The sequence below is a fragment of the Microcaecilia unicolor genome, chromosome 3 (assembly GCF_901765095.1).
Source record: "Microcaecilia unicolor chromosome 3, aMicUni1.1, whole genome shotgun sequence".
NCBI classification, from domain to species: Eukaryota; Metazoa; Chordata; class Amphibia; order Gymnophiona; family Siphonopidae; genus Microcaecilia; species Microcaecilia unicolor.
The window spans coordinates 321531709-321559484 of NC_044033.1; the positions used below are offsets into that span (position 1 = coordinate 321531709).

The 27776-nt window shown below is 42.3% G+C and overlaps 1 protein-coding gene across 1 annotated transcript; it reads left to right on the plus strand.

Moving 5' to 3' along the window:
• The first annotated feature begins 412 nt into the window (after window positions 1-412).
• On the plus strand, window positions 413-27776 carry LOC115464689 (vomeronasal type-2 receptor 26-like). The gene is made up of 5 exons (XM_030195046.1): window positions 413-631; window positions 17812-18600; window positions 20674-20901; window positions 21838-21964; window positions 26872-27776. The coding sequence occupies exons 1-5, from the start codon at window positions 413-415 to the stop codon at window positions 27774-27776; spliced, it is 2268 nt and encodes a 755-aa protein (XP_030050906.1).

Below are 27776 nucleotides of genomic sequence, written 5' to 3' on the forward strand. Positions count from 1 at the left end.
GGAAACCCATTTGGTTTCCCATGATATCATCACCGAGCCGGGTAGGATTGTAAGGCAGAAGCCCTACAGATCACCCGAATTTAAGAGGAAGGAAATTATAAGGCAGGTACAGGAGATGCTGAACTTAGGTATCATAGAGGAATCGGTTAGTCCCTGGTCCAGTCCGTTGGTGTTGGTACCAAAGAGTGATGGGTCCCAGAGGTTTTGTATAGATTTCAGAAGGGTGAATGCCATATCCCGGTTTGATGCCTAACCCATGCCCCGGATAGATGACTTACTTGACAAGCTGGGGCGGGCCCAGTATTTAACCACCTTAGATCTTACAAAAGGGTATTGGCAAGTGCCACTGACAGAGGAGGCTAAGCCCAAAACAGCCTTTGGCACCCCTATAGGATTATTCCAATTTAAACGAATGCCATTTGGGTTAAATGGGGCAGCTGCTTGCTGCCAAAGATTGGCTGATCAGCTGCTGAGGTGGCACTCTGACTATGCAGCCGCTTACATGGATGATATTGTCATTTTTAGTTCAGATTGGGAGTCCCACTTGCCCAAAGTCAAAGCTGTTCTAGAATCCCTGAAGCGGGCCGGCCTAACAGTGAACCCAAAGAAATGCGTGTTTGCCAGTGAAGAGGTAAAATACTTGGGATACATTGTAGGAGGGGGAGTTATCAAACCCCTAACGGATAAAGTGCAGGGAGTGCGTGATTTTCTGCTGCCCCACACCAAAAAACAATTGAGAGGGGTTTTCGGTCTGATAAGATATTATCGCAGATTCATCCCTAGATTTGCCGAGAGGTCAAGTACCCTAACAGACATGCTTAGGAAACGTTGCCCTAATGTCCTAAATTGGACAGAGGCAGGACGCTGTGAGTTCCAAATGTTGAAAGACCTCTTGTGTCAGGAACCGGTCTTAAAAGGAATAGATTTTGAGAAGCCCTTCCTGTTACAGACGCATCAGAGACTGGATTGGGCGCTGTGTTATCCCAAGAGTTTGGAGGGGAGGAGCACCCTGTCCTTTTTCTGAGTAGGAGGCTGCACCCGGCAGAACAGCATTACGCTGTTATAGAGAAGGAGTGTTTGGCCATAAAATGGGCTTTAGAGGCTCTGAAATACTATCTGCAGGGCAATCCTTTTATTCTGATTACCGACCACGCGCCTTTGAAATGGCTCCAACAAATGCAGGGTCAGAATGCCAGGCTCACCCGCTGGTATTTAGCGTTACAGGCTTTTTCCTTTGAGATACAGCATAGGGCTGGGAAGCTTCACGGGTACGCTGATGCCCTGTCCCGAATTGCGAACTCCCCAGTAAGTAGCCTGGAGGAAGCAGGGAGTCGCAATTATTTGAAGGGGAGGGTGTGTAAGGAGGTTGGAGGGTCTAAGCACGCTAGAAGGAGGTATGGGGCCAGACTACATTCCCCACAAGACGCTGAGAGAAGGAATCGGGGTGGTAGGTTCCAAAACCCGTTAGGGACACCCTGTGGAAGGGAGGGAGGTAAGGACTGGAAAGAGCAGCTGCTATGGCAGACAAGGGCCAGAAGGGGGAGCCATGATGACAAAGCTCAATTCCCTTGGGTCAGAAATCAGTACAAGATTCCTCCCACCTGGGAGGAAGGGGAAGGCTCTAACCAACAAACTAGCAGAGAAGCAGAGTTAATGGTGTGCTTGGAGGAAGCTGGAAGGTGTACTGCCATTCTGCAACCACCCAAGAGGAGAGACTTTTAAAACTGAAACCCAGGAGGTTGGAACTGGGAGAGCTTGGATTTAAACTGAGAGTTTTTCTTTTTGTTATGTTTGGAACTGAATGGAACATTACCCCCTTTGAACTGAGTTTTGTGGAGTTGGGGGAATAAACTAGTTTGACCTAAAAGTTGTGTTGTCTGGATGGACTTGGTTTTGGACTGCTGAAGGGAGCTACCACCACCTCAGAGGGATTGCTACCGGGATACAGTTATTACAATACACACACACACACACACACATATATATATACAGTGCAATCTGAGTCTGGGATCAAAGAAATACATGCAGTTAACCGGAGCATGCACTTAACCGTTGTGATCCAAAGAAGCTTGACATCTGATAAACATATGTACAGTACTGTTTATTATATGTACGGTATACAGTCTCCATTAACTGACGTTATACAAGGCTTACTTGAAGTAATCAGTCATAGTCCCCTGTACATTCTTGTGTCTGTGACTTCCATAGAATATGTCTCCCAGACGGTAAAAACTGTCATAGCACTGACATCCAGTGGCCTCCAGATAGGCCTGCACGGCGTTTAGACTCTCCAGCGCTCTTGCAAAAGTGACAGGAGGTTGTTGAATTTCATCAGCATGCGCCTCGCTGCTCATTTCATCATCTGTTTCATCATCAGCCGTTGCCTGCGTGTAGGCGCATATCTGGACACCAGTGCTGTCGTCATCTGTTTGTAGATCGTAATCAACAGCTACGTAGTGATGAAACTCCTCTTCAGTAACACCGGCTGGGATGTCAATAACCTGTTAATCTACACGTTTGCAACAGCTGCATTTGTTTCATCCTATCTACATCCCTAACAAAGCTTGCCCACTTGTAGCCATTCACAATGGTTGCCTGTGTAACATGACTCTAGGTTTCTTTCTGCATATGTAGGGAATCCAACAGTGATAGATTACGAGCCAGTTCCACAGCACGTTTATCCTTGCCAGTCTGGTCATCCATAACGCTCATCAGACGACGTAGCACAAGAGCCCGATAATGTTGTTTGAAATTGGCTATTTTGCCCTGATCCATAGGTTGGATCAGAGAGGTAGTGTTTGGTGGCAAGAAGACCACCTTGACATTAGACATCCTGACATCATCACTGTGTGCAGCACAATTATCACAAAGCAACAAAATCTGATGCTTTTGTGCCCGCATTCTAGTGTTTAACTTCTTGAGCCACTGCTTCCAAATTTCCCCAGTCATCCATGAATTTGCGTTAGTCTCATATGACACAGGAAGTCACTTTACATTCTTGAAGCAACGGGGCTGTTTGCTCTTTCCAATGATGAGTGGTTCCAACTTCTTACTCCCATCCATATTGCAGCAAAGAAGGATAGTCAGTCGGTCCTTCGACATTTTACTTCCTGCAGTTTCGGCTTGTTTGAATGCAAGTGTTCCATCAGGAATCGCTCGCCAGTAGAGACCGTTTTCGTCAGCATTGAAAATGTCATGAGGTGCAAACTCATTCAAGATGGTAGGAAGAACTGAACCAACCCAATTTTCAGCACCAAAGTAATCAGCGTCTTGTTTTTCACCATGCTGTTTCTTGAATTTTATGTTGTTCCTCTCCTTCCATCTTTCCAACCATCCAACAGTAGCTTTGAATTCAGTTAATCCAAGACTTTCAGCTAGCTGATTAGCTTTCTCCATAAGCAGTGGACCACTGACAGAAAACCGTCTGCTCCTGACTTGAAAAAACCACCAAAGAAGAGCATATTCTCCATCCTCAGCTTTTCCCGCTTGTTTACGTTTCTGGTGTGGATTTGTATTGTTTTGCCAGTCTTCCAGAAGCTGATCTTTCTGCTTCAAGATACTTGAAATTTGATTGGGAATGACACCATATTCTTTAGCAATAGATGCTTGACTTTGTTTGTTTTCTAATTTTTTAAGAACTTCTATTTGTTCAGCCAGTGTTAAAGTCTTACAGTTGCGCGATGACGACGATGACTCCAGTGTACACTCTAACAACTTTCTTTCGTTTATTCTGCCTGTGGCATTTAACCAGTGAGATTTCAAATTTATTGCCCCTTTGTCACGTGCCAATCGGCTTCCATATTCCGTGCATGCGCTTATGCGGAGTCTTTCCTGCAGAAGAGCGGTCTTAAACCATGCATATAAGCGAATCTTGCACTTATCAGTGGTGCACTAAACCAAAGTTTGTCCCCGTAGAAATTGATTGCGCCAAAAACGGGACCGAAGTATGGCATGGGCTTATCCAATGTGCACTTAATTGGAGTGCACTGTATATATATATATATTTGACAAATTGGTGGGGGGGGGGGGGCTCAGGCCAAGCCACAACCCCCAGTCCCTCTCTCCAACCAAATAAAGGACATATGGGCCTACTTTGATGGAATTGGAGGTGGTTAGTGATGTGGCAAGGACCAATGCCCACTTGTTCCTGCCCTTGCTGATACCTAAAACTAAAATGGTGCTGGCGACCCCTAGAGGTATTCCCTTGGTACTACCACTAGGGATCATGTTTTTATATAAGGGCTTGCTTCCTTACCCACAACACCATCAGCAGGGTTTGTTGAGGGGGAGGTCATATTCACTTCACCTCCATTACTAGGGGGTTAGACAGACTGAGAAGTCACTCTGGGAGGAGGTCTTGTGGGAAGGGGAAACTTTAGATGGAAATTTGGTTTGGCGGAGTGCCTTATATCACTGATACATTTGGCTGGTACTGACCCTTGAGAAATGTGGCCCTGAAGCATTAGTCCTTTACCACGGGAGTCAATCTGCTGTACAGAGGTAATGAGTGACTCCCATAGTAAATCAAGGTACAGTAAAGACTCACCTTTTGCTGCTCCTTGACAATTTTCCCCCCTTTGTTTCAGTCACAATCTCTGGAATCTCAGATGTATTAAAGGCAGTATGGACAGAATAACTGCACTGTGGATGGACCATTTCATTTGTTTCTGTTATCATCAACTATGTTACACTATTATGAACTGCACAATCATTTCAATGAAATTAATATGTATCTTTAATTTAATGAAGCCAAAGGATCTGTAAGAGTATATTTAAAAGAAACAACCTATATTTCATGGTAAATGCAGATATCAGGAGTAGATATCCCTTAAGGCTGAACCTCTGAGCAGCAGGGCCCAACAGAGACCATATGATGTCCTCACATGTGTTTGAGCTCAGCTAGAAATAGAGCCGTCACCTCACTGTAAGCATTATAATTTCATAATCTTTCCTCATTCTCCATGTGTATAAAGACACAGGTCTAATTAATACTTAATATTTTCTGCCTATCCTTCAAATATTCAATTTCATAGCTCTATCGAGAACTGTACATCATCCCTACAAAACCCAAGTGTAACAACTGCAGTGAGAAGAGCGAGAATTATCATAGGAGAAATTGTTTCAAAGAATTTAAAGATGGAAGCTGATCTGGTTCTGTTTGTGTTGATGCTCTGTGACATCCTGTGGAAGACGACTGAGTTTCAGTGCACGCTTAGAAATTACTTATCAAGAGAACTAAAACCAGGATACTATAGAGATGGGGACATCATGATTGGGGGACTCATAGCTTTGGAAATGCATTATTCAGTTGGTCAACCATCCTTCACAACTGTTCCCTCATTTGAAGGACAAGCAGCGTAAGTAGCATCATGGTTTAGCTCCTATCTCAGACAGGCTGGTAGTTTTCACTGCATGAACTGCACACTGCAAATGTGACCTGTGGACATTTTACTAGTTCTCTCACATAAAATATGAGTTTTTTCTTTTTGAATGTTTCCCTGGGGGAAAAATTACCTGCTAAGACTTTCATATTTTTCTGTCTATATTTTCCCCTTAAAATAATCATAGAAATACAGAACTAGATGTGCTGTCATCTCTCTCAAGACCTCATACCTTTCTGGCAGGTAGAAATACCCTTTTCTCTGTGCACACTTTCCAGTGTAGAGAGTGAGAAGTATTCAGACAGCCTTAAATCCTCAGTAAACAGATTGTGAACAGTGCCTTCCCCAAGTGCGTTCTGATGCTGTTTTGTATTGAACTACATCAGATATTCACCAATCCTAACCCTATTTCACTCATGTTTATTATCAATGTCTCTGTTTCTGTAAATTTTAGTTTGATGCTAATTTCGTATTATCTCTCATTTATTATCCTTGAAGCCCTATATTATTGTACTATTACAACTTCCTGGCCTTTGTATCTGTGGTGGAGGAGATTAACAACAGCTCGGAGCTCTTACCCAATCTCACACTGGGATTCCACATTTATAACCCTTACAACAATGTACTCTTAACATATATAGCTGCCATTAATATATTTTCAGGAATGGACACTGGGATCCCAAATTATAGCTGCAAAACATCTGGACCACTTGCTGCTATTATTGAAGGTCTTCCAGCGGTACATTCAAGCCAGTTTTCCAGCCTGTCCAGGATATACCACTACCCACAGGTAAGGGGATATCTTAATTTTATTTTGCACCTTAACCATCCAGCACCACCTCTCTGTCTCTCTCTCTCCCACCATCTGGTATTGTCTAATTTCTCCTCTCAATACAACCTCTATATGATATTGCCTGTTTTTCTGCCTCTTTCCCTCCCATCCAGCAATGTCCCCTCTCTCCCTCTCCTTGCCACCACCACCACCACCTTCCTGCATTCCCCCATTTGTCTCCCTTTCCTCTCCCCCTCTCACTCACTCACTTGGTTGCTGGCTCCTCTGCTAGACCCATTGCTTTCCCAGGTCTCCATGGCAGTGGCAGCACCAGCAACCAAGGAAGGCATGGAGGGCATTGCCCTGTGTATAAGTTATATCTTGGCAACTGCTGTTCCTTGGAATTTTGTGTGCCAGAAAAGGTTGTATGGCTGTTTATTTATTAGCCTTTTGGCTTGGGATCAGTTAGAAGAATTCAGCTTTGTTTCCAGGAAGTTTAAGTTAAGCTAGGTGATGCTTTAGTTTATTTCATTCAGGGAAATTAGTGAGTTGCTGTAAGAATGTGTAAATCAAAGTACTGCTCTGCACACCAGAACTACAGGACGTTAGATCAGCTCTGAAGTAACTTCCTGTTTGTAGAACCATCAATGGCACACACAAGGCAAAGTCCCTGTGCTTGCCTTCTGTTTACTGGTGTTGTTGCTACCATGCTGACATTAGGAAGCAGTAGGCCAGTTGACCAATAAATGAATAAGTAGGGGGGAAAGGAGACTAATGAATTGGTGATTGTTGGGAAAAGGGGGGAGAGATAGGACAATGCTGGATGGTTGGGGAGTGGTAGAGAGAGAAATAAGGGTGATGCAGACCCAGCAAGGCAACTGGTCCAGCCAATAAGTGAGCAATTGATTAAGTGGATCATGAGCAGGGAGGGTAATTCCATTGCTGGGGTCATTATTTGCATAAAATGTTTTATAGCAGTTAAAAATTTAACATGTTAAGATAGCAGCAATCCTTAAAGAGACTCAGGTGGTAACTGCTACAGGTGTTCCACCATTTACATTCCCAGTGGCAGAGATTGTGCTTAGTAAGGATAAAGTTTTGTTATACCTCCGTGTGGGTGCTCAACTTCTATTTGAGTACCTAAGAAAGTAAGGTGCCTAAAAGGCCTGTGTCAGGTCTTCATATAATATTTATTGAGAGGTTGTGACAAATTACACCCTAATAGATTGATAGATGGACCTGTGAATTGATTTGTTCTTGTGCCTTTCTCTTTGGTCATCTCTAGTCCAACCTCTTATCTCATTGAAAAGTGCTGTGTCAGCATGAAATATGATACAATCTACCTACAGTTTGCAGTGTTTATGCTATTGTGCAACTTTGGAACAGCAGACGATCTATAAAAGTCTTGAATAATTGGATGTGAGAGCAAGAAAAATTCCTTCATGTCTCCCAAGTAATTTATAAGAAACAGTGTATGGTGCGATAATATATCCCTGGAGCTGATGGTTATATGGGTCTCATAGTAATGAGATCACATGGAGTCAACATTTAAACAGAAGTTATACATTTTGTGGAAGTCAGATGCTCTTACCACTGTTACCATGTCCTCTATTTAAAAAATAGATCCATGCAATTTCATTGAGTGTCCCCTGGTCTTTGTACTTTTTGAATGAGTGAAAAGTCAATTTACCTCCACCCACTCCATACTACTCAGGGTTTTGTAGAACTCAATCATTTCCCCCCTCAGCCATCTCTTTTTCAAGCTAAGAGCCATAAACTCAGCCTTTCCTCATATGGGAGCAGTTCCATTCTTTCTATCATTTTGGTAGCTCTTCTTTGAACCTTTTTTAATTGTACTATATCATTTTTGAGATATGGCAACCAGAATTGAACATAGTACTCAAGGTGAGGTCATACAATTGAGTGTCACAGAGGTATTATATTATTTATGGTCTTATTTGGATCCCTTTCCTCATAATTCCTAGCATCCTGTTTGCTTTTTTTGGCTGCTGCCACACACAGGGCAGAAGATTTCAGCGTATTGTATACAATGACACCTAGGTCTTTTTCTTCAGAACTGACTCCAAAAGTGGAACCTAGCAGTAGATAACATTAAATGTCATCTCCCATTTGGATGCCCAGCCTTCCAGTTTCTTAAGTTCTTCCTGCAATTTTTTACAATTCGCATGCATTTGGATAATTTTGAATAGTTTCGTGTGATCTGCAAATTAAATCAACTCACTTGTTGTTCAGATTTCCATATCATTTAAAAATATGTTAAATAGCATTGGTCCCTTCAGCACTCTCCTATTTACCCTCCTCCATTGAGAAAAATGGTCATTTAACCCTACTCTCTGTTTTCTGTACAATAACTAATTCATGATCAATAGAAAGACACTGTCTTGTATCCCATGACTCCTTAATTTTCTCAGGAGTCTCTCATGAGGTACTTTGACAAAAACTTTCTGAAAGTCTAGATACACTACATCAGTTGGTTCACCTTTATCGACATGTATATTCTCACCATAAAAGAAATGAAGCAAATTGTTGAGGCAAGACCTCCTTTGGCTGAATCCATGCTGACTCTGTCCCATTAAACCATGTTTGTCTATGTGTTTTTGTAATTTTATTCTTTATAATAGTTTCCACTATTTACCCCAGCACTGAAGTCAGGCTTACTGGTCTGTAATTTCCTGGGTCTTCTCTGGAACCCTTTTTAAAAATCGGCGTCACATTAGCCACCCTCCCGTTTTCAGATACTATGGACAATTATAATGACATGTTACAGATCCCTAACAGCAGATCAGCAATTTCATGTTTGAGTTCTTTCATCACCCTGGGATGTATACCATCCAGTCCAGTTGATTTCTCACTCTTTAATTTTTCAATTTGGCTCGGTACGCCTTCCAATTTCACTGAGATTTCTTTTAGTTCCTCCACATCATGACCCCTGGAACCATTTCTGGTCCAGGTAGATCTCTTAAGTCTTCTTTTGTAAAGACTGAAGATAGAAACAAAGAATTCATTCAATTTCTCTGCTATGGCCTTGATCTCCCTGAGTGCTCCTTTTGCTCCTTCCTGATCTAATAGTCCCATAGGTTCCCTCATAGCTTTCTGCTTTTGATATACCTGAAAAATGTGTTACTATGAGTTTTCATCTCCACAGCAAGTTTTTCTTCATATTCTCTTTCAGCCTTCTTTATCAGTGCTTTGCATCTGACATGAGAGTGATGATGTTGCTTCATATTTTCTTTATTTGTATCCTTTCTCCATTTTTTTGAAGGATGTTCTTTTGGCTCTAATATCCTCTTTCACCGCACCTTTTAACCATGCTCTCATTTGCTCTTTTTTCCACTTAACAAAAGTGGAAAAAAGTGCAAATGACAACATGGTTAAATATGTGGAGTACATCTAGTCTGGGATTCCATGATGGTATTTTTAAACAACGTCCATGCCTGATTTAAAGTCTTAACCTTTGCAACCAATTCTTTCTGCCTCTTTTTAACCATTTTCCTCATTTTGTAAAAGTTGCACTTTTGAAAATTAAAAGCTACTTCAGTAGATTTCCTTATTGACTTCTTCTCTAAGAAGCAGTCATTTACTACATCTAGAAATTTTACCTCCCTAGCACTCCTCAATGTAACATTTATCCAGTCAGTATTAGGATAATTGAAATCACCCATATAATGTTGCCCAATTTGCCATATTTTCATCTGTCTGTTCATTCATCCCTACCAGTATACTCCTTCCCTCGTTTAGAATGGAATCTCAATCCATAGAGATTCCGTACTGCTATCTATTTCATGTACAATGTTTATTTTATTTGACTCAATTCCCTCTTTAAAATGTAGCGCAACTCCTTAACAATTTTATCCACTCTGTCTTTGCGATATAATTTGTACTCTGCTAACACAGTGTCCCATTGATTGTCCTCCTTCCACCAGCTCTCTGAGATGCTTATTATATCTACCTCTTTATTTAGAGCTATATACTCCAATTCTCCTATCTTATTTTTAAGACTTCTAGCATTTGTGCATAGACACTTCAAATTGTCTTTTTTCTTTGCATCTATAGGCTGCTTTGAAGTTAAAGGGGATAATTTACATCCTTTATTCTGTTCTCCCCTTGAAAACTCTTGGCTTTCTTTCCCCATTATTGAAACCTTTATTGGGATTCCCTAAATGTCCTGTTTCAATAGTATCTTTCAAGGATTCTCTGCAGTGAACCATATGCTGCTTGGTGGCTGTCGGCTTCCCCTCCCCCAATTTAGTTGAAAAGATGCTCTATCACCTTTTTTAAATGTTATCACCAGCAACATGGTTCCATCCCGGTTAAGGTGGAGCCCATCCTTTTGGAACAGACCCCCCCCCCCCCCTCCCCAGAATGTTGGCCAATTCCTTACAAATCTAAATATCTCACCCTTGCACCATTGTCTGAACCATGCATTGAGACATTGGAGTTCTGCCTGCCTCTTGGATCCTGCATGTGGAAATGGAGAGCATTTCTGAAAATGCTACCCTGGAGATTCTGAACTTCAGCTTTCTACCTAAAGAACTAAATTTGGCTTGCAGAATCTCCCTGTCACATTTTCCTATGTCATTGGTACCCACATATACCAAGACAGCTGGCTGCTCCCTAGCACTATCTAAAATTCTATGTAAGTGATGTATGAGGTCCACCACCTTTGCATCAGGCAGGCAAGTGAGCAGGGAATTCTCATGTGCACCAGTCACCCAACTATCTAATAATTGAATCACCAACTATAACAGTTGTCTTATTCTTTCCCTACTGTTCAGAAGTTCCCAGAGACACATCCTCGGTAGGAGAGGACATTGCATCCCTTGGTAGGCAGGTCTTGGCTACAAGATTACTTCCAACTTCTCCAGGGTAATACTCTCCCTTTAGGAGAACTCCTTCCTCTAAGGCAGCACAGGAGCATACATATAACCAATCACCAACTGGGAGGCAATCATACATGTAACACTCAATGCAAAAGACTGGATAGCATCCCTCTTGGTGCTGGAATGCTGTCTGTGTCTTAGTATTATTGAGTTATTTAATAATTTAAAACTTGTTAAGATGTTGAGATATTAGACTAATATAAAGAGCGTTTAGATTATTTGGCATTTTGTATGATTTATTTACCTAATAAGTGAAGGCAGATAAAGACCCAAATGGTTCATCCAGTCTGCCCAACAGTCACATTCATTATCAATTCAAGATTAAATTAACAATGAACTGATATTTTATACTTGATCATGGTCTTTCTTTGGTATTTCTGGGACATAGACCATAGAAGTCTGCCCGACTCTGTTCTTATGTTCCAACGATGCGTTTGCTTCTCAGAATGTGTATGGTGTACAGCGCTGTATATGCCTTGTAGCGCTTTAGAAATGATAAATAGATAGAATGTAATGAAATTTAATTAAAACTCTGTAATGAAGGCTTCCCTCTTGTTATCCTAATTGGAATAATAGACCATAAATTAAGACTATAAATGAAGAGATGTGCTAGGTTTGGGTGGGATTTGTTGAGGGTGGACAGAAATGAAGACTGAACTAGGCCCTGCTGTGCCTTCTAGAGGCTATCTGTTAAAAAGTGTAGGCTGTGGCAGAAAGTTCCAGTTTTAAAACTACGGGGAAAAGGGTTTTACATTATGGAAACTAGTTAATAAAGTTTTTTTTTAATTCAAACTGTGTTGATCAATAAACCTACAATTTCTCTTTTATCCCCAATCTTTAAAGCACCAAACCACAGAAATAAAATAATGTTCTCTCCAGAGATCTGTCCTCCTCTCTCAGAACTTCTCAGGATGTTAGAGTCCATTGGGCATCTCTCAATTGGAGGCAAGCCATGGGAGTGGCATGACATCTGCCGAGCTGTGACCTGCTTGCTGCTTCAGACTTGTGAGGCAAGCACTATCAATGCATCTGCTCTTCATAGGGGCAGAAAATCCCAAACTTCCACTGTATCAACCAGGGCTTCTATGTATTCCAATCATGAATTTAGATAAGCTTGGACTTTGATGACATACCCTAGGAGTTTCCACACCTGAATATTTCTCCACATTGTCTCTTGCGCTCTTTCCTACAATGTACCCTAGACCAGCAATTGGTGTCAGTATATTTCCTGATAAGGTCTGATACCCCATCCACCTTGTCAACAAAAAGTTTATCTCAGCAAGGTACATCCACTAACCTCTTGAACCACTGGTTCCAGGTCAGAGACACGCAACCATGAGAGTCTATGGATCCTCACACCAATAGCAAAGAGTCTGGATGCAATATCAAAGATGTTATAAGTCCCGCTGGCCATATATATCCTGCACTGCAGCTACTTCTTGGCTAACTGGTGAAGCTCAGTGGCCTGCTCCTGAGGGAGGGAGTCTATAAGACTTAAGCCTCCTATGCACTTTATATGCTTGTGTAGAGCTGGTAGATTGGGATGCAGTTAATGAGCATTGAGGCCTAATAGAATTTCCTCCCAAACGAGACCAGGATCCACATCTTTCTACCTGGGGAAACCAAGGCATAACTCCTGAAACTTCTGGCTCATTTTAGGGAGGATTCAACTACCAGAGAGTGGTGAGGCCATTGTGCTCCCTTGAATCTGGATATGATATTGAGTATCCATCTTATTTGGTACAACCTGCACTGAGAGGGAAGATTCTCAATTCTTCATCATGAAGGATAGGGTATAATGGAACTGTGATCCCCTTCTTTAGGAGGAGATGCATAGTCCAAGACAGATTACATCTTTGCCCTAGGCTCCTCCTCCATCTCCAAATTAAATGGATTGGCCAAAGCCATCTCCTTCACAAAGCTTATGAATGAGAGACTCCCAGATTGAGATTTAAATCTCTCTTGAGGCAGGGAGGAGACAGAAGGGACTCCATAGAACTCACATCCAATAAGTGCGGATTCTCCTTTGACTCCCATGAGCAGTCAAAGTCAGACTCCTCACAATATGTGTAGAGTGAGTCTGTGCCTTCCCTTGCTCAGTAGAACTATATCGATGTCCTAGAGGATGCCCTACTATCAGATTCCAAGGAAGCTTCCTGTCCCAGTGTAGAGAGTGTTAAATCATGGGTTGATATTGATTTCGACAACCGTCAAGGCACAGAAGTCGGAGACTGCTCCACAGACAGAATAGGGGACTCAGGAAGGAGTTCAGGCTGAGCTGCATCTGGCATAAGCACCCCTGATGCTTGAATGGTGTGCAGCTGAAACATCTGCTCCAGCTCCTCCCTGAGCAAGCCCTAGGGCTGCTCAATGAGGGCAGGCATTATCAAAGGCTGGGGAGTCAGTTCAGGGACAACCTGAGAAAGGGTCAGTGTCAAATCAGAAGTGGGATTCTGGCTGCTCGGGGACTGGACACCGGAGCCTCTACTAAAGAGGGGACAGTATCCACTTAGGAGTGCCGGGGCATCAGCATTGCCGGTAACCGAGAAGCACTAGCAAGGTGCTTTCAAGAGGACGATGATTATGCTTCTTTGGTTTCCCTCGACACTCAGCATCACAGTCCTTTAGTGCCAAAGAGAATGACATTGAACCCGAATGCATCTTTGGAGTTGGGTCCAATGCTGGCTGGTACCAGGGCCTAATATCACCACCTCCTTGATGCTGGTGTTCTTACACTGGTAGATGAAGTCTGAGCTGCCATCGAATTTGAAGCTTCCAGTACCGATGTTGATGGACCATCCTTCAAGGAAACAAAAAGTTTTTCCTGCTGGACCTGACGCATCTTCTATGTCCTTAAAAGTATTTTTAAACAGAGAGAATAAGAGTTAGGCTTATGGTTAAGCCCAAGGCACTGGATATATGAGTCCCACTACTGAAATCATCTGACTGCATTGGGCACACCTTTTAAAGCCACTGGGCATCTTCTTGGACATCAGGTAAAGAATTGTGGCTAAATTAGACTCCTCAATCTTGAGTGACAAAAAGAGGCAAGGCTCAACTGAGGCTGATGCTCAGGCCTGAAGGGGACCTGAAAAGCTGAACGAAAAAGAAAGAAAGAAAACTTGATTAACTGAAAACCTAAAAAAATAAAAGCGAAGGTGAAGAAAATGGTGGAAAAATATGAGGAAAACCCGCATGGGAAACCGCTGATAAGGTATCTGTGAAAAGCGCTGAAAAGAAACCACAAAGAAGCAGTCTCCCAGCTCCATGAAAAAACGTAGACTGAGGAACTGCACTTACATGTCGGGCGAAGAGGCACCTGCGCATATGCAGTAGGAGTCTGCTAGAATTTTCTTGTAGCTATATATGCTAGGCAGGGTCCACATCAGGCTCAGTTGGATGACGTCACCCAGATTTGAGAATACTTATGGAAAAATATGAGGAAAACCTGCACAGGAAGCCACTGAAAAGGTATCTGTGAAAAGTGCTGACCACAAAGAAGCGGCCTCTCAGCTCCATGGAAAAACATAGACTGAGGAACTGCAATTACACTGCCTCTTCGACCGACGCATGTCCAGTAGGACTCTGCTAGAATTTTCTAGTAGCTATATATGCTAGGCAGGGTCCATACCAAGCTCATCCAGATGATGTCACCCAGATTTGAGAATACCTATAGCCTAGTTGCATTCAGAGAATAGCATAAGATTCTATAATTTAGGTATGTACCTTTGCACCTCATCCATCCACGTACAGGTACATGCCATCCACAATTTAGAGAGCCGGTTGTTCTGTTCTCAGCTGCGACTTGAATGGGGTTTTTTTCCCCACAAATTGCAGCAGGAGGCTGGAGGCACGCATGCCCAAACACACCAGCTGTCACCTGATCGTTACTTACTTGCAGGCAGGCAAAGGACACTGTTGGGACCAAGGAGGCAGCCGATCTACTCCAGGATAAGAAAGGAAACCAATTTGTTTAATCTTTGTTTTCACTACCCCCCCCCCCCCCCCCCCCCCCCCCACAGCTGTCCTGTAGTGAACCAAACAAAGCAATCAAACCTACGATCTGCTGCATCCACATTCTCGTTTTTTTTAATTCTTGGTCCAGCTGTAACAAGTCTAAATCTGTTTCAATTGGATAGGCAGTGCCTTAAAAGGTGGAGGACAAAAGTTTTTGTTTCGTTTTTTTTTTTTTTACTTATTGGACAGATTTTTTATTTATTTGAAAGCTTTCCATATAATATAAATATCATGAAATAACAATTGAATATCACTAAAACATCTTTAAAAATTATTATAGCTGGTAGAAATAGCAATCTTAAACTGTATTTTGTGCTCATTTTTCTACACTAAAAAAATAATAATAATAAATACACTGTCTGTATACAATACAGATGGCCAAATTTCAGTGAGGATATCCTGTTTCCTGATGGGTTCATCTTAACTGTTGTTGTAATCTACCTTGGGAAGCCTTGTGTTATAAAGATGATGATGGAATATATTGAAATTAAATGGAAGTAGAATTAAACTCTCCTTTCATTGGGGCACATGGAATCAGATCTTAATCTGTTTTGTAGAAGTTTACCTTTTAGATACACAAATTGATTATTCTGTTTTGAACATGTTTCAGGGGCAAGTGGTTTTATTAGTCAAAATAAAAAATATTTTGTTTCTTGCAGATTTCTTTTGTTTAAACATAAATGGGCCATAAGCCCCTAATGCAGCCCATTGGTTTTCTTATATTTTGTTCTTGTGATAAATTATACTGGGTCAAAACTGAAAACTCTTGTCTCTATCTGGTCGATAATAAAAGGAGCTCATTGTGAACACTATCCACCCTAAAAGGTTGTTTTGTGGCTGTACATGAAGAATTATGATATTGGCTAAATACGTGTATGTGTGTGTCCCTAGTCCTGCATCCTAAGTTTATATAATCCTTTCAAGAAATCCAGTTAATCTTTTAACTTATTAGTGGAGCATAACCGCAGAGTCATCGTATGGTCGCATCTTCAATATCGTAATACTAGTGCCCATCTAAGGAACAGCAAGGTTATTTTGAGTTAGTCTTCACTTGCTTTCCTTATGCCATCACTATCCAGCAGGTAGGCAGTGTCTTAAAAGATGGAGGATAAAGGATTTTTTTTTACATTAAAAGAAGGTAAATTTGGATGTAAGGATTGTTTGAAAGCACGCTCCCTCCCCGGGTATAGCCAGCTCTGCAAATGTTTTTTTTTTTGGCGGGGGCGCAGAGGTGGGGGGGGCATAGAGGTGCGGGGGGGGGGGGCATAGAGGTGCGGGGGGGGGGGCGCAGAGGTGGACCAGGGAGAGAGCCTGTTGTTAAAAATTTACCAGCACACCACTGAGTACATACCTAAGTACATAAGTATTGCCATACTGGGAAAGACCAAAGGTCCATCAAGCCCAGCATCCTGTTTCCAACAGTGGCCAATCCAGTCACAAATACCTGGCAAGATCCCAAAAACGTACAAAACATTTTATACTGCTTATCCCAGAAATACTGGATTTTCCCCAAGTCCATTTAATAATGGTCTATGGAGTTTTCCTTTATGAAGCCGTCCAAACCTTTTAAAAACTCTGCTAAGCTAACCACCTTTACCACATTCTCTGGCAACAAATCCCAGAGTTTAATTACACGTTGAGTGAAGAAAACGTTTCTACGATTCATTTTAAATTTACTACATTGTAGCTTCATCGCATGCCCCCTAGTCCTAGTATTTTTGGAAAGCGTACACAGACACTTCACATCTACCCGTTCAACTCCACTCATTATTTTATAGACCTCTATCAACAGCAAGACTTGGCTGTGTTGGTGGAGGTTCTTGGTGCTGTGGAAACTGTTGAAAGTTAAATGTTGCTGGTCATAATTTTTAACTCCTAAATTTACACCGTTTGAGAAAAAGTTAATTTATTGGATCCATGAAGATGTGCACAGCATTGCCTATAATAACCCCCCAAAAACTATTTCTCTCTACTTTGTGAAAGAAGTAGTGATGTTTGAGGTATGTCTAAGCAGACGTTGCTGGGAAGATGATATTTTATTATTTTGACTGTTGAGGCATATATTTGGGGATGGACAGAGATAAGTGTGTTCTAAAGTGTAACTCCTGTTGAACCAATTATAAAACCCATGAGAACATCTCAGTAGCCCCATTTCCTGGAACACAGCAGGTGTTAGCCAGCCTTCTGGAGGTAAAACTAGCATCCAAAAACCTACTATAGATAAATTTAACATCCACCGTTCAGCAGCAATTTTGAGATACAGAAGCTGCAGGACTGGAACAACAATTCAGTGCTCCCACCTTTAGAAAAAGTGAATAAATGCAGGGTCTCTGAGGTTTGAAAGGGATTGAAGATGGTCCAGGGTCCGGGGGGGGGGGGGGGGGCACAGAAGTCACTTGGAGGAAGGTTGGGGTCAGAAGGGAGATTTTATCCTACTGTTTTATTATTCCTTATCTTTGTTTCATTGACTTTAAGGAAAAGAAGCCAAAGACATTTAAAATGAATTAAAAAGAAGAAATAAAACATAAACATTTTCTGTGCACAGCCCTCTTTTGCTCTGCTGTGTCTCCCCAACAGCTCAGTACAGCTTTTCTAATACGTCATACCAGTTGGCTTTGTCATCTAATACTTTATCTCCTCTACTCTGTCCAGCATAATTCTGTTCTAAATATTTGATATGTGAATGAAATGTAATCTTAAGACTAGGATGGTGAAAAATTCAATCTTTTATTTTCAACAGATAAGTTACATCTCAGGGAATCTTGTCATGAGCGACACAGTTAAGTTTCCTTATTTTTACCGGACTGTCCCTAGTGAGCTGCACCTCTGTGCTGGGATAGTCAAACTGTTGAAGCATTTTGGCTGGAATTGGGTCGGTGTCATTGCAGCTGATGATGAAAACAACATGAGGGCTGTTCAGATCCTGAGAGAAGGGATTGAGCAGAGTGGAGGTTGCATTGAATTCATAAAAACCGTCCAAGAGTCCAGTTCACCCATGTTTCAAAATACAACTAATATTTACAACACCATCATTACATCTTCAGCTAAAGTGATTATTTTGTATTGTAATAGAGACTTCACTGATTTAATAAGATTTACACCCATTTGGCAAGTACCGGGAAAGGTCTGGATCATAACAGCTGAATGGTTATTTGTCTTTCCCTCAAACAATGTCGATAGGAAAAACACCTTTGCTTTCACTGTGGGAAAGAGGACTATTCCAAGCTTTCACAAATTTGTCCGTGAGGTGAATCCTGCTCTATTTTCAAGTGATGTATTCATAGAGTCATGGTGGAAGGACCTGTGTAACAACAAGTGCCCTAAGAGCATCCAACGATCCTGCAGCAGTGATGAAACGTCTGACTACATCTTACACTGTGACATCGTAATCCTTGGAAGCAGTTATAATGTGTACAATGCTGTGTACGGTCTGGCACATGCACTGCATGACATGATCACTTCTGGTTCTAGAAATAGTATCCTGTTACGTGGAGAACGTGAGAATGTTTTGGATTTTTCACCATGGAAGGTAATATCCTTTGACGGAGGAATGCTATTTTCAGAAACAAGTGATAGTCAATAATTGCAGGATGCAGTGAAGTCTGTATAGTCACACAGATGCTTCCTGCTCACCGTCCGAGATGTGCACCAATTTCAAAGATACAAGTGGATTGTAAAGCATATAGTGGAGGAGTGGCCTAGTGGTTAGAGTGCTGGACTTTGGTTCTGGGGAACTGGGTTCAATTCCCACTGCAGACACAGGCAGCTCCTTGTGACTCTGGGCAAGTCACTTAACCCTCCATTAGCCCATGTAAGCCACATTGAGCTTGAAATGAGTGGGAAAGCGTGTGGTACAAATGTAAAAAAAAAAAAAATGTATATATATATATATATGATGAGAGTAGTATTAATTGCACAAATGTCAGAGCTTCATTTGTAAATTACTTCCACAGCGGGTACATCTTTTTTCCAATTTGTCAAAACATCTGCCCTTATCATCTGTCTCTGCTTTCAATTAGCTTTCTTCTTTTGATCATATACTCTCCTCTGCTGCTTTTAGGTGACTTCATCCTGCCCTGTCTGACTCTGCATCATCTTTCTTGGGTTTAACCTCTGTCGCTAATCTTACTCAACATGTTTCTTTTCCTATCCACTCTGTTGACAATGTAAGCTACCTAACCATAAAGTTCAAGTTGGTGAGGTTTCCTTCTCTGGTCCCCTCCTCTATGTCTACTCTCTCTCTCTGTTCCCTGGTCTAAGGCTTAGGAGCAACCTGAGGAAGTATTATTTCACAGAAAGGGTGGTGGAGGCATGGAATGGCCTCCCGATGGAGGTGGTAGAGTCGAGGACTGTTCCAGAGTTTTAAAAGGCATGGAATAAGCATGTGGGATCGCTTAGGAACAGGAAGAATTAGGGGTTACAGAGGATGGGCAGACTGGATGGGTCATATGGCCTTTATCTGCTGTCATGTTTCTACGTTTTTGTTTCTAATCACCTGATTATTTCCTTTTCTCTCTCTCTTTTCCAGTGCCTCCACCCCTCACTTCTCCTCTCTTTCCCTGGTCCCCTCCTCTATGCCTGTGTTCCCTGGTCTGATTCCTTTTCTCTTTCTCTTGCAGCGCCTCCACCCTCACCCCCCCCCCCCCCCTACACACACACACACACACGTCTTGCCCTCCCAGTCATGCCCCAATAGACTCAGCTTTCAATCTTTTTTGTGATAATCTCAATCAGCTCTCCCCCCTTCACCTTATCTCCTTCTCTCAGCTCAGGTGACTTATTTAAATTCCTTGCTTCAGCATCTCCTTGAGAGTTACATGGAAATCCCCCAGCCTCGTATCTGACATTTACTCTTGCACCAACTTGGTTTCTTAAAACTCTATAAATTCTGAGTCAAACAGAGATTCAAGTCGACCAATAAAACAGAGGTTGTTCCTGCGCAACTTTTACTCCAAATTATCTATCTTGTCATCAAAGGTAAATGTTTCTACATGAGAGCCAGCTGGGCTTGGACCTATGACAAGGCCTCTGCCATGTTGGAAGTATGTTTCTCTACTTTCTGCATGCAGCGCCTTATCTCAGGCCATGTCATTCAGTTATGCAGATACCTTTTGAAATGGCTATCCAGAGCCTCAACTACTGCTGAGGAAAGTGTTTGAATAAGCATGCCATCATCCACCTCCACCATCTTGCAGTCTGTGGATTAGGGCTTCTCTTTCACTTCTCCTTTTGATTTAGCCATCATTACCATAAGCCGTTGTAATTTCTGCCGCTTAGCTATGCGGGTGCTGGCATAACTGCTGGTTCCACCACTTTAAACATGAGTGGTCAGAGCTGATATTCAAATAGCTATACCTGGTTTAGTGCCACTGAATATCAGGGCTAGGCAGCCACAGGGCTTTTTATATAGCTATAAATATAGGTAGAGATAGATAGGTAGATAACCGTGTACATACAGCTGGAATAATTACCCAGATAACATCCATTACATCATGTTGCTCTGAAATTAAAGTCCATCCCTAAAATTAGATTATATGTTTTTGATATTATGAATGTATTCCTGCAGTGAGTTCATTAATAAAAATGTTTTGCTTCCCATTAGCTTCATCATTATCTGAAGAAGCTTCGTTTTAACAATGTTCTGGGTGAAGAAATGTTTTTTGATGAGAATGGTGATCTCGCCATTGGATATGATATTATAAGCACAGTAATTCTACCTGATGGGACACGGAGTAATGACATTGTTGGAAGCTATAATCCTTATGCTCCACCAGAGAAGAGCTTTACCATCAATGAGAAGACAATTGTGTGGGAGGACTTGTTCAGCCAGGTCAGATGTAAAATGGAAACCAGTGAACCTTGCACATATCATGCGTGCTTTTATAAAACATATAAGAATATCAAATGTGATCACTGTTCCTTATAAACTCAGTAGGAGTCCTCTAACTATACTACTGCCAGTAGGTGGTGAGGGCTTCAAGATCCCCAGGCAGACATGTGAATGGACACACATTGATGATGTATTCTATTGCTTGGTAGATGCCATAGGGGCCTTGTGGATCACCTCTAAATACCCAGTGCCGTTCTTTGGATGCTTACTGACTACAGTCTGACTGAAATTGGTATAGTCATGACCACAAATGACTTTTAAAGTTGCCAGCTTACCTTTGTGGTCAGCCATATCTTGCATCTCAGACTGCTTAAAGTCAGGTGTGGGCTGGAAGGTAAAGCCAGACTGAATTTCTCAACAGAAGGTGTCTTGCAAGGGTGTTGTAAATGTCATGGTGAAGTGGAAGCTCTGAGATATTTTTGGATCTGAGCGAGCAAACTAGCTGTGGTGCTCCAATGACGAATGTCTGATATTGCGGTATTAATTATCATTGTTAGTAAATGAGTATCAGTGGGTCATAGAGGGCCACTAATGATCCATATAGTACAATTCAGCATTATGCCTTCCAAATGTACATATGCAGATTGGGCCAAGTACTCATTAAGTTCTATGTTACACCATATAAACCTCACTAACTTGAACTTTATGGTTAGGTAGCTTATAAATAACAAAATTAATTAAATTAAACTATATTTTATCTTCCATTCAAAATATAGTTCTCATACCTCATTCCCATGTTCTCCTGAGTAGCTTGGTAATGAGACAAAAAAAAAACGTAAAAGGCTAGAACCACCTCACGTTTACAAAGAAACTGCATCTGCAAAGTCGTATTCCAGTGTTATCACAACTTTGTACAATTATTTTCTCAATCCTCAGGCACCTCCTCAGTCCAGATGCAACCCAAGTTGCCTTCCTGGCTTCAGGAAATTAACTAGGGAAGGAAAGTCCATTTGCTGTTATGACTGTATTCGCTGTTCAGAAGGCGAGATCTCTAACCAAACTGGTGAGCGATGACATTATAATGAGACATGCCCTTGGGCACTGATTATTCATCATTGAGCCCATATCAAGCCTTTGCAGTCAGCGCTGCAAAAATACTAATGGGTATGGCTATAAAAAAAAAAAGCAAGGTATTGATCACCAGTATCCAGATAAATTTAGTACTCACATGGATATGTTTTATATAAACATATCGGTCCATTATTCATTGTGGGGTGCTGGGTATCTTTGGGGCAGAAAATAGACATATTCTGGGCTAATCAGCGCAGCTATATTCCATGCAGCAACTTATTAGCGCTTGATTAGCAGGGAACCCTAACTGCCTAGAAAATAGGTGTTGGTAAGTGATTTTCGGTGATAATGGAAACTAAGGACGCCCATCTCAGAAACGACCAAATGCAAGCCCTTTGGTCGTGGGAGGAGCCAGCATTCATAGTGCACTGGTCCCCCTGACATGCCAAGACACCAACCAGGCATCTTCCGATTTGTGTCCAAAGATGGGCATCCTTCTCTTTCAAAAATGAGCCTGCAAATGTTCCCACACTAATGGTGAAATTTTAGAGTAAGCTGCTTTATGGGAGCATTTGGATTTGATAATACAGGGCACAGAGAATTGATATGATGGAAAAATTATATAGTTCTTCCCAGTGTTTTGTGGTATTGTTACTCTTGACTTCTATTGATATCAGTCAGAACTTTAGAACACATGGAGGGGCATAACCGAAGGGGTCGCCCAAGTTTTGCTGAGGACATCCTCGCAAAACATCCCGGTGGAGGGGCGGGGAAACCTGTATTATCGAAACAAGATGGATGTCCATCTTTCATTTCGATAATAGGGTCGGGGATCACCCAAATCTTGACATTTATGTCGTCCTTAAAGATGGTCATCCCTAGACTTGGTCGTTTCTGATTTTCGGCGATAATGGAAACTAAGGACGTCCATCTCAGAAACGACCAAATGCAAGCCCTTTGGTCATGGGAGGAGCCAGCATTCATAGTGCACTGGTCCCCCTGACATGCCAAGACACCAACTAGGCATCTTCCAATTTGTGTCGAAAGATGGGCGTCCTTCTCTTTCGAAAATGTGCCTGCAAATGTTCTGTTTTGTGGGTTTTTAAGGATTTTTGTCCAAATTTGCAAATATAAGAACGTAAGAGTTGCCCTAATGAATTAGACCAAAGGTCTATCTAACCTGGTATCCTCTTTCCAACAGTTGTCAATCCAAGTCACAAGTACATAGCAGAATCTCAAAAAGTAGATACTCCATGTCCCTTTTTTCCCCAGGAATAAGCTTTGGCTTTCCCCAGATCTACCTTAATAATGTTTTAAGATTTTTTTCTCCAGGAATTTGTTTAAACTTTTTCATAACGCAGCTAACTATTGTACTTCTGTCCCTTGCCCTTTGGGAGGGGAAGACACTTCAGCCTTGGAGATACACTCCTTGGCTAGTATAAGAGAGACAATCAGACTCGGATAAGCAGCAACCAAGTAAAATCTTTACTGGTATTTCTCTTAGTCAGTACAAAAGTGATTGTTCCCTCTGGAGTATTTTTGTCACACAGCCAGCAAGACATTCAGACTGAGTTACAAGGCTGCTCAGTTTGGCTTTCTCATTCTGTACTTATATACTGTTATAAGTTTCATTTCTTCTAAAACATACGATTCCTCTTGTTCTTACTTATCTAATATAATAATTCGCACCTCCAACGTTCTGAAGCTGACTCCGTGGCAGCGTAGCAGTGAAGCCGTGAAGCCCTGAAGTGTTCGTAGGCTTCGTAATCGCTCCGCCCTCTGAGGGCAGGGAAGGCTGCATGCTAACGCAACGTCAGAAAGAGAAGGGACCAACCACAGGAATTGCACTCGCTCTCATAGCCCCACCCTCCCATCCTCGTAGCCCTGCTAATCTGAACAGACAGCTGGCTAAGTTCCACGCGCCGTGTTCTGCTCTCCTGCCCTCGGAGCCCCTGCTCCCTGCAGCCACCCATGTCCAGTGACCCTCCTCTCTCCCCTGCCCCCCTCCAGCCACCCATATCCAGCCAGGGCCGTGCCTAGGGTTTCTGGTGCCCCCCTGCAGACTATCGGTTGGCACCCCCCCCCCCCCCCCCCCAGCAGAGCAGAAACAGAAGGGAGCAGGCAAGTAAGCCGGACCTCAGGAAAAAATAGCACTGTATGTATCCCTCATTGATAAGTCTTTGACTCTAAAGTTTAGCAATTTCATTAAAGCAAAATGTATTTTCACATTTCACATCCTATCCAAGGAGAATGTTTTATATATGTCACCCGTCTGTGGTAAAACTTCACACAGTATCAAAATACCTCTAATATGTAGTCGTGCCAGCCAAGGAAACTAACTGTGCTCAGCTCACAAGAGACAGAGTGAACATAAAATAAAACTTCATCCTTAAAAGATAATATCGGATGAATGCATGAAGGTGAATATGAATTCCTGTGAATGGAATCAATTTGATTTACAATAAATCCAGATACTACTCCCTCATATATATAACAAAAAATTATTTAAGTGGAATGGAATTATTTGACTGTACTGGTAAACAGAAAGAAATACTCTATTGCATTCTAATCTCCTTTGCACCAAAGGATATAATTCAGATCAAACATTTATCTCTGATCAACTATCTCAGATCAAATATTTATTTCAGATCAAATATTACGGTTTCCTTGCTTACAGTCACTTAAATCTACCTAGCCTTTATATAGCTTATAGGATTTAAACACTCTTAAACTGAAATTCACCCTTTTCTATTCTTCATAAACTTCAAGTAATCCTGAAATATTCAGATCCTTTTCTCACTAGAGAAACTTCAATCGCCACCAATCTCTTTTCACTTATATTTTCTCATTTACCACAATCAGGCACTCTTTTATAACTTCAGTCAACAAACACAGGAAGTCAAGCTGGATGTCTCTCTTGGCAAAGGACAGCTCTCACTCTGTTCACTTCCCGGGCAGATTTCTTAACAGAAGCTGATCATCCAATCAGAGAGCTCTATTTGAATGCAGATTAACATACAGACACTCATGGGAATGTTTAGTGAAAAACACCGGACTAATTTGCATATGATTTAAACAAATCTGAGCATATGACAACCAAGTACAGACTCCCAGCACCTGAATTCTGCAATTAGATTTAAGTCAAATACTTTTAAAACGTATTTTTAGCACTTTTAAAATTTCAGGTTCTCTTTAATTTGAATGCTGTTTCAAGCTCTGAAACTCACCCTGACTGAGGAGTTAGCCCCAAACCGAAGCATAAATAGCAATCTGGTTGTATTCTCACGTAATTTGAAGAGTGTACCTGCCTCCATTAATACTGCTGCTCTGCATGAAAAGGGGAGGGCAGCAAAGATAGGAGAATCACAAGTTCAGGTGAAAGATTTTGCAGGGCAGTGGTGCCCCTCGAAGGCAAGCGCCCCCCTGACCCTTACTGCATCAGCACAGCCTTGTATCCAGCAACCCTCCTCTCTCCCCTGCACCCCTCCAGCCACCCATTTCCAGCGACCCTCGTCTCTCCCCCCCGCCTTGCCTGCCTGCTGCTTGCGCTGGCACTGACCCTCCCCCGCTGCCAGATCGCTGTTCAAAATGGCCACCGAGACTTACAAGGGTGGCCTCCAAGACTTCAGCAGAAGTCTCACGGCCCGCCACTGGAAGTCTCAGTGGCCATTTTGAACCCCGATCCGGCAGCGGGGGAGGGTCAGCGCAAGCAGCAGGCAGGCAAGACAGGGGGAGAGGAGGGTTGCTGGGCATGGGTGGCTGAAGGGGAGCAGGGGAGAGAGGAGAGTCACTGGACATGGGTGGCTGGAGGGGGGCAGGGGAGAGGAGGGTCACTGGACATGGGTGGCTGAAGGGGGGGGCGGGAGAGAGAGGAGGGTCACTGGACATGGGTGGCTGCAGGGGGGGCAGGAGAGAGAAGAGGGTCACTGGACATGGGTGGCTGGAGGGGGCAGGGGAGAGGGAGGGAGGGAGGGGGTCCTGTGACCTGATGGAGGGAGGGGGTCCTGAGACCAGAGAGGTGGGGTGGAAGGGGGTCCTCAGACCATAAATGGGGGGAAGGGGGGTCCTGAGAGAGGGGGGTGGGGCACATACTCTCTGTCTCTCAAATACACTCTCTCTGACACACTCTCTGTCTATCACACTCTATCTCTCTGTCACACACACACAGTCTCTGTCTCTCTCTGTCTCACACACACTCACACACACAGACACTGTCTATCACACAAACACTGTGTCATACCATGGCTATGCAAAATTCAGATATATTACAGTAACCAGCACATTTCAGGAAAGGACAGTCCTGCTTCACACCACTGGAAATTATTCATTACCATCAGAGCACATTCCTCCTAAAACTTCCCTTAGAAACATTCATGGTAGAAGGTGATTATCTTGCTAGTGCCCATTTCATTTCAATCAGAAACGGGCTTTTTTTTTTTACTAGTTGTACATAAAAGGATATTTTCTATTTTCTACACTATACATAAAAGGTTATTTCCTTTATTCTTACCAGCCTCTCCTGTCCAAGTATATTTGAAAGAGTAAACAAACATTTTATGTTTACCTGTTCATACAGACCTCTGGCATATCGCCATTCTGCTCCATGCTGAAGAGCCCTAACTTCTTTAGCCTTTCCTAATATGAGATTTGATCTATCCTTTTAATCAAACTTCTCTGTACCTTTTGTAATAATGCTATGCAACTACAAGAATACTATACAATATTTGAGGTGTGGTTGAAAAAGGTTTGGCTGATAGTGAGTAAGTTTAAAAAAGGACACTAATATTTAGGTGCCTAGAAGATGCCTGGAAGGAGTCTCTTCTATAAAAGTACATAGACATTCATGTATGTTCTGCAACAGATGCTTTGAGATAATAAGACAATATTTTTCATTCTCAGATATGGATACCTGTATGATATGCCCAGAGGACCAATGGCCTAATCAGAAGAAAGATGCCTGCATCCCAAAAGTAATAACCTTCTTGTCCTATGAAGAGCCTTTGGGGATAATTTTGACTTTCATCATAATTTTCCTCTTTCTCATCACTGCTGTTATTCTGGGAATCTTCATTTACTACCAAGACACTCCCATAGTGAAAGCCAACAACCGAGACCTCAGTTATATTCTCCTCATCTCACTCATGCTCTGCTTCCTCTGTTCTTTGATATTCATTGGCCGTCCTAAAAAGGTGACTTGTATTCTCCGACAGATTGTCTTTGGGATCACGTTTTCCATTTCACTCTCCTCTGTATTAGCAAAAACCATTACTGTGGTCATGGCCTTCCAAGCCACCAAACCTGGGAATAAGCTCCGGAAATGGATGGGTTCCAGGTTCTCAAACTCTATAGTCCTTTCCTGTTCCCTTCTTCAGGCTCTTCTCTGTCTCATCTGGTTGTGTACTGCTCCTCCCTTCCCATATCTTAATATGAGATCAGAAACTGGAACAATACTAATTGAATGTAACGAAGGGTCAAAAGTTGCATTTTACTGTGTTCTGGGATATCTAGGATTTTTGGCTGGTATCAGCTTCATCATAGCTTTCATAGCAAGAAATCTACCTGACAGTTTCAATGAGGCCAAGTACATCACCTTCAGCATGCTGGTGTTCTGCAGTGTCTGGGTCTCCTTCATCCCAACATATCTGAGCACAAAGGGCAAGTACGTGGTAGCAGTGGAGATATTTGCTATCCTGGCTTCAAGTGCTGGACTTCTGGGCTGTATCTTTCTCCCTAAGTGCTTCATTATTCTGCTGAGGCCTGAAAGGAACAGTAGAAAATTCCTAACTAAAAACTGGAATGATTAA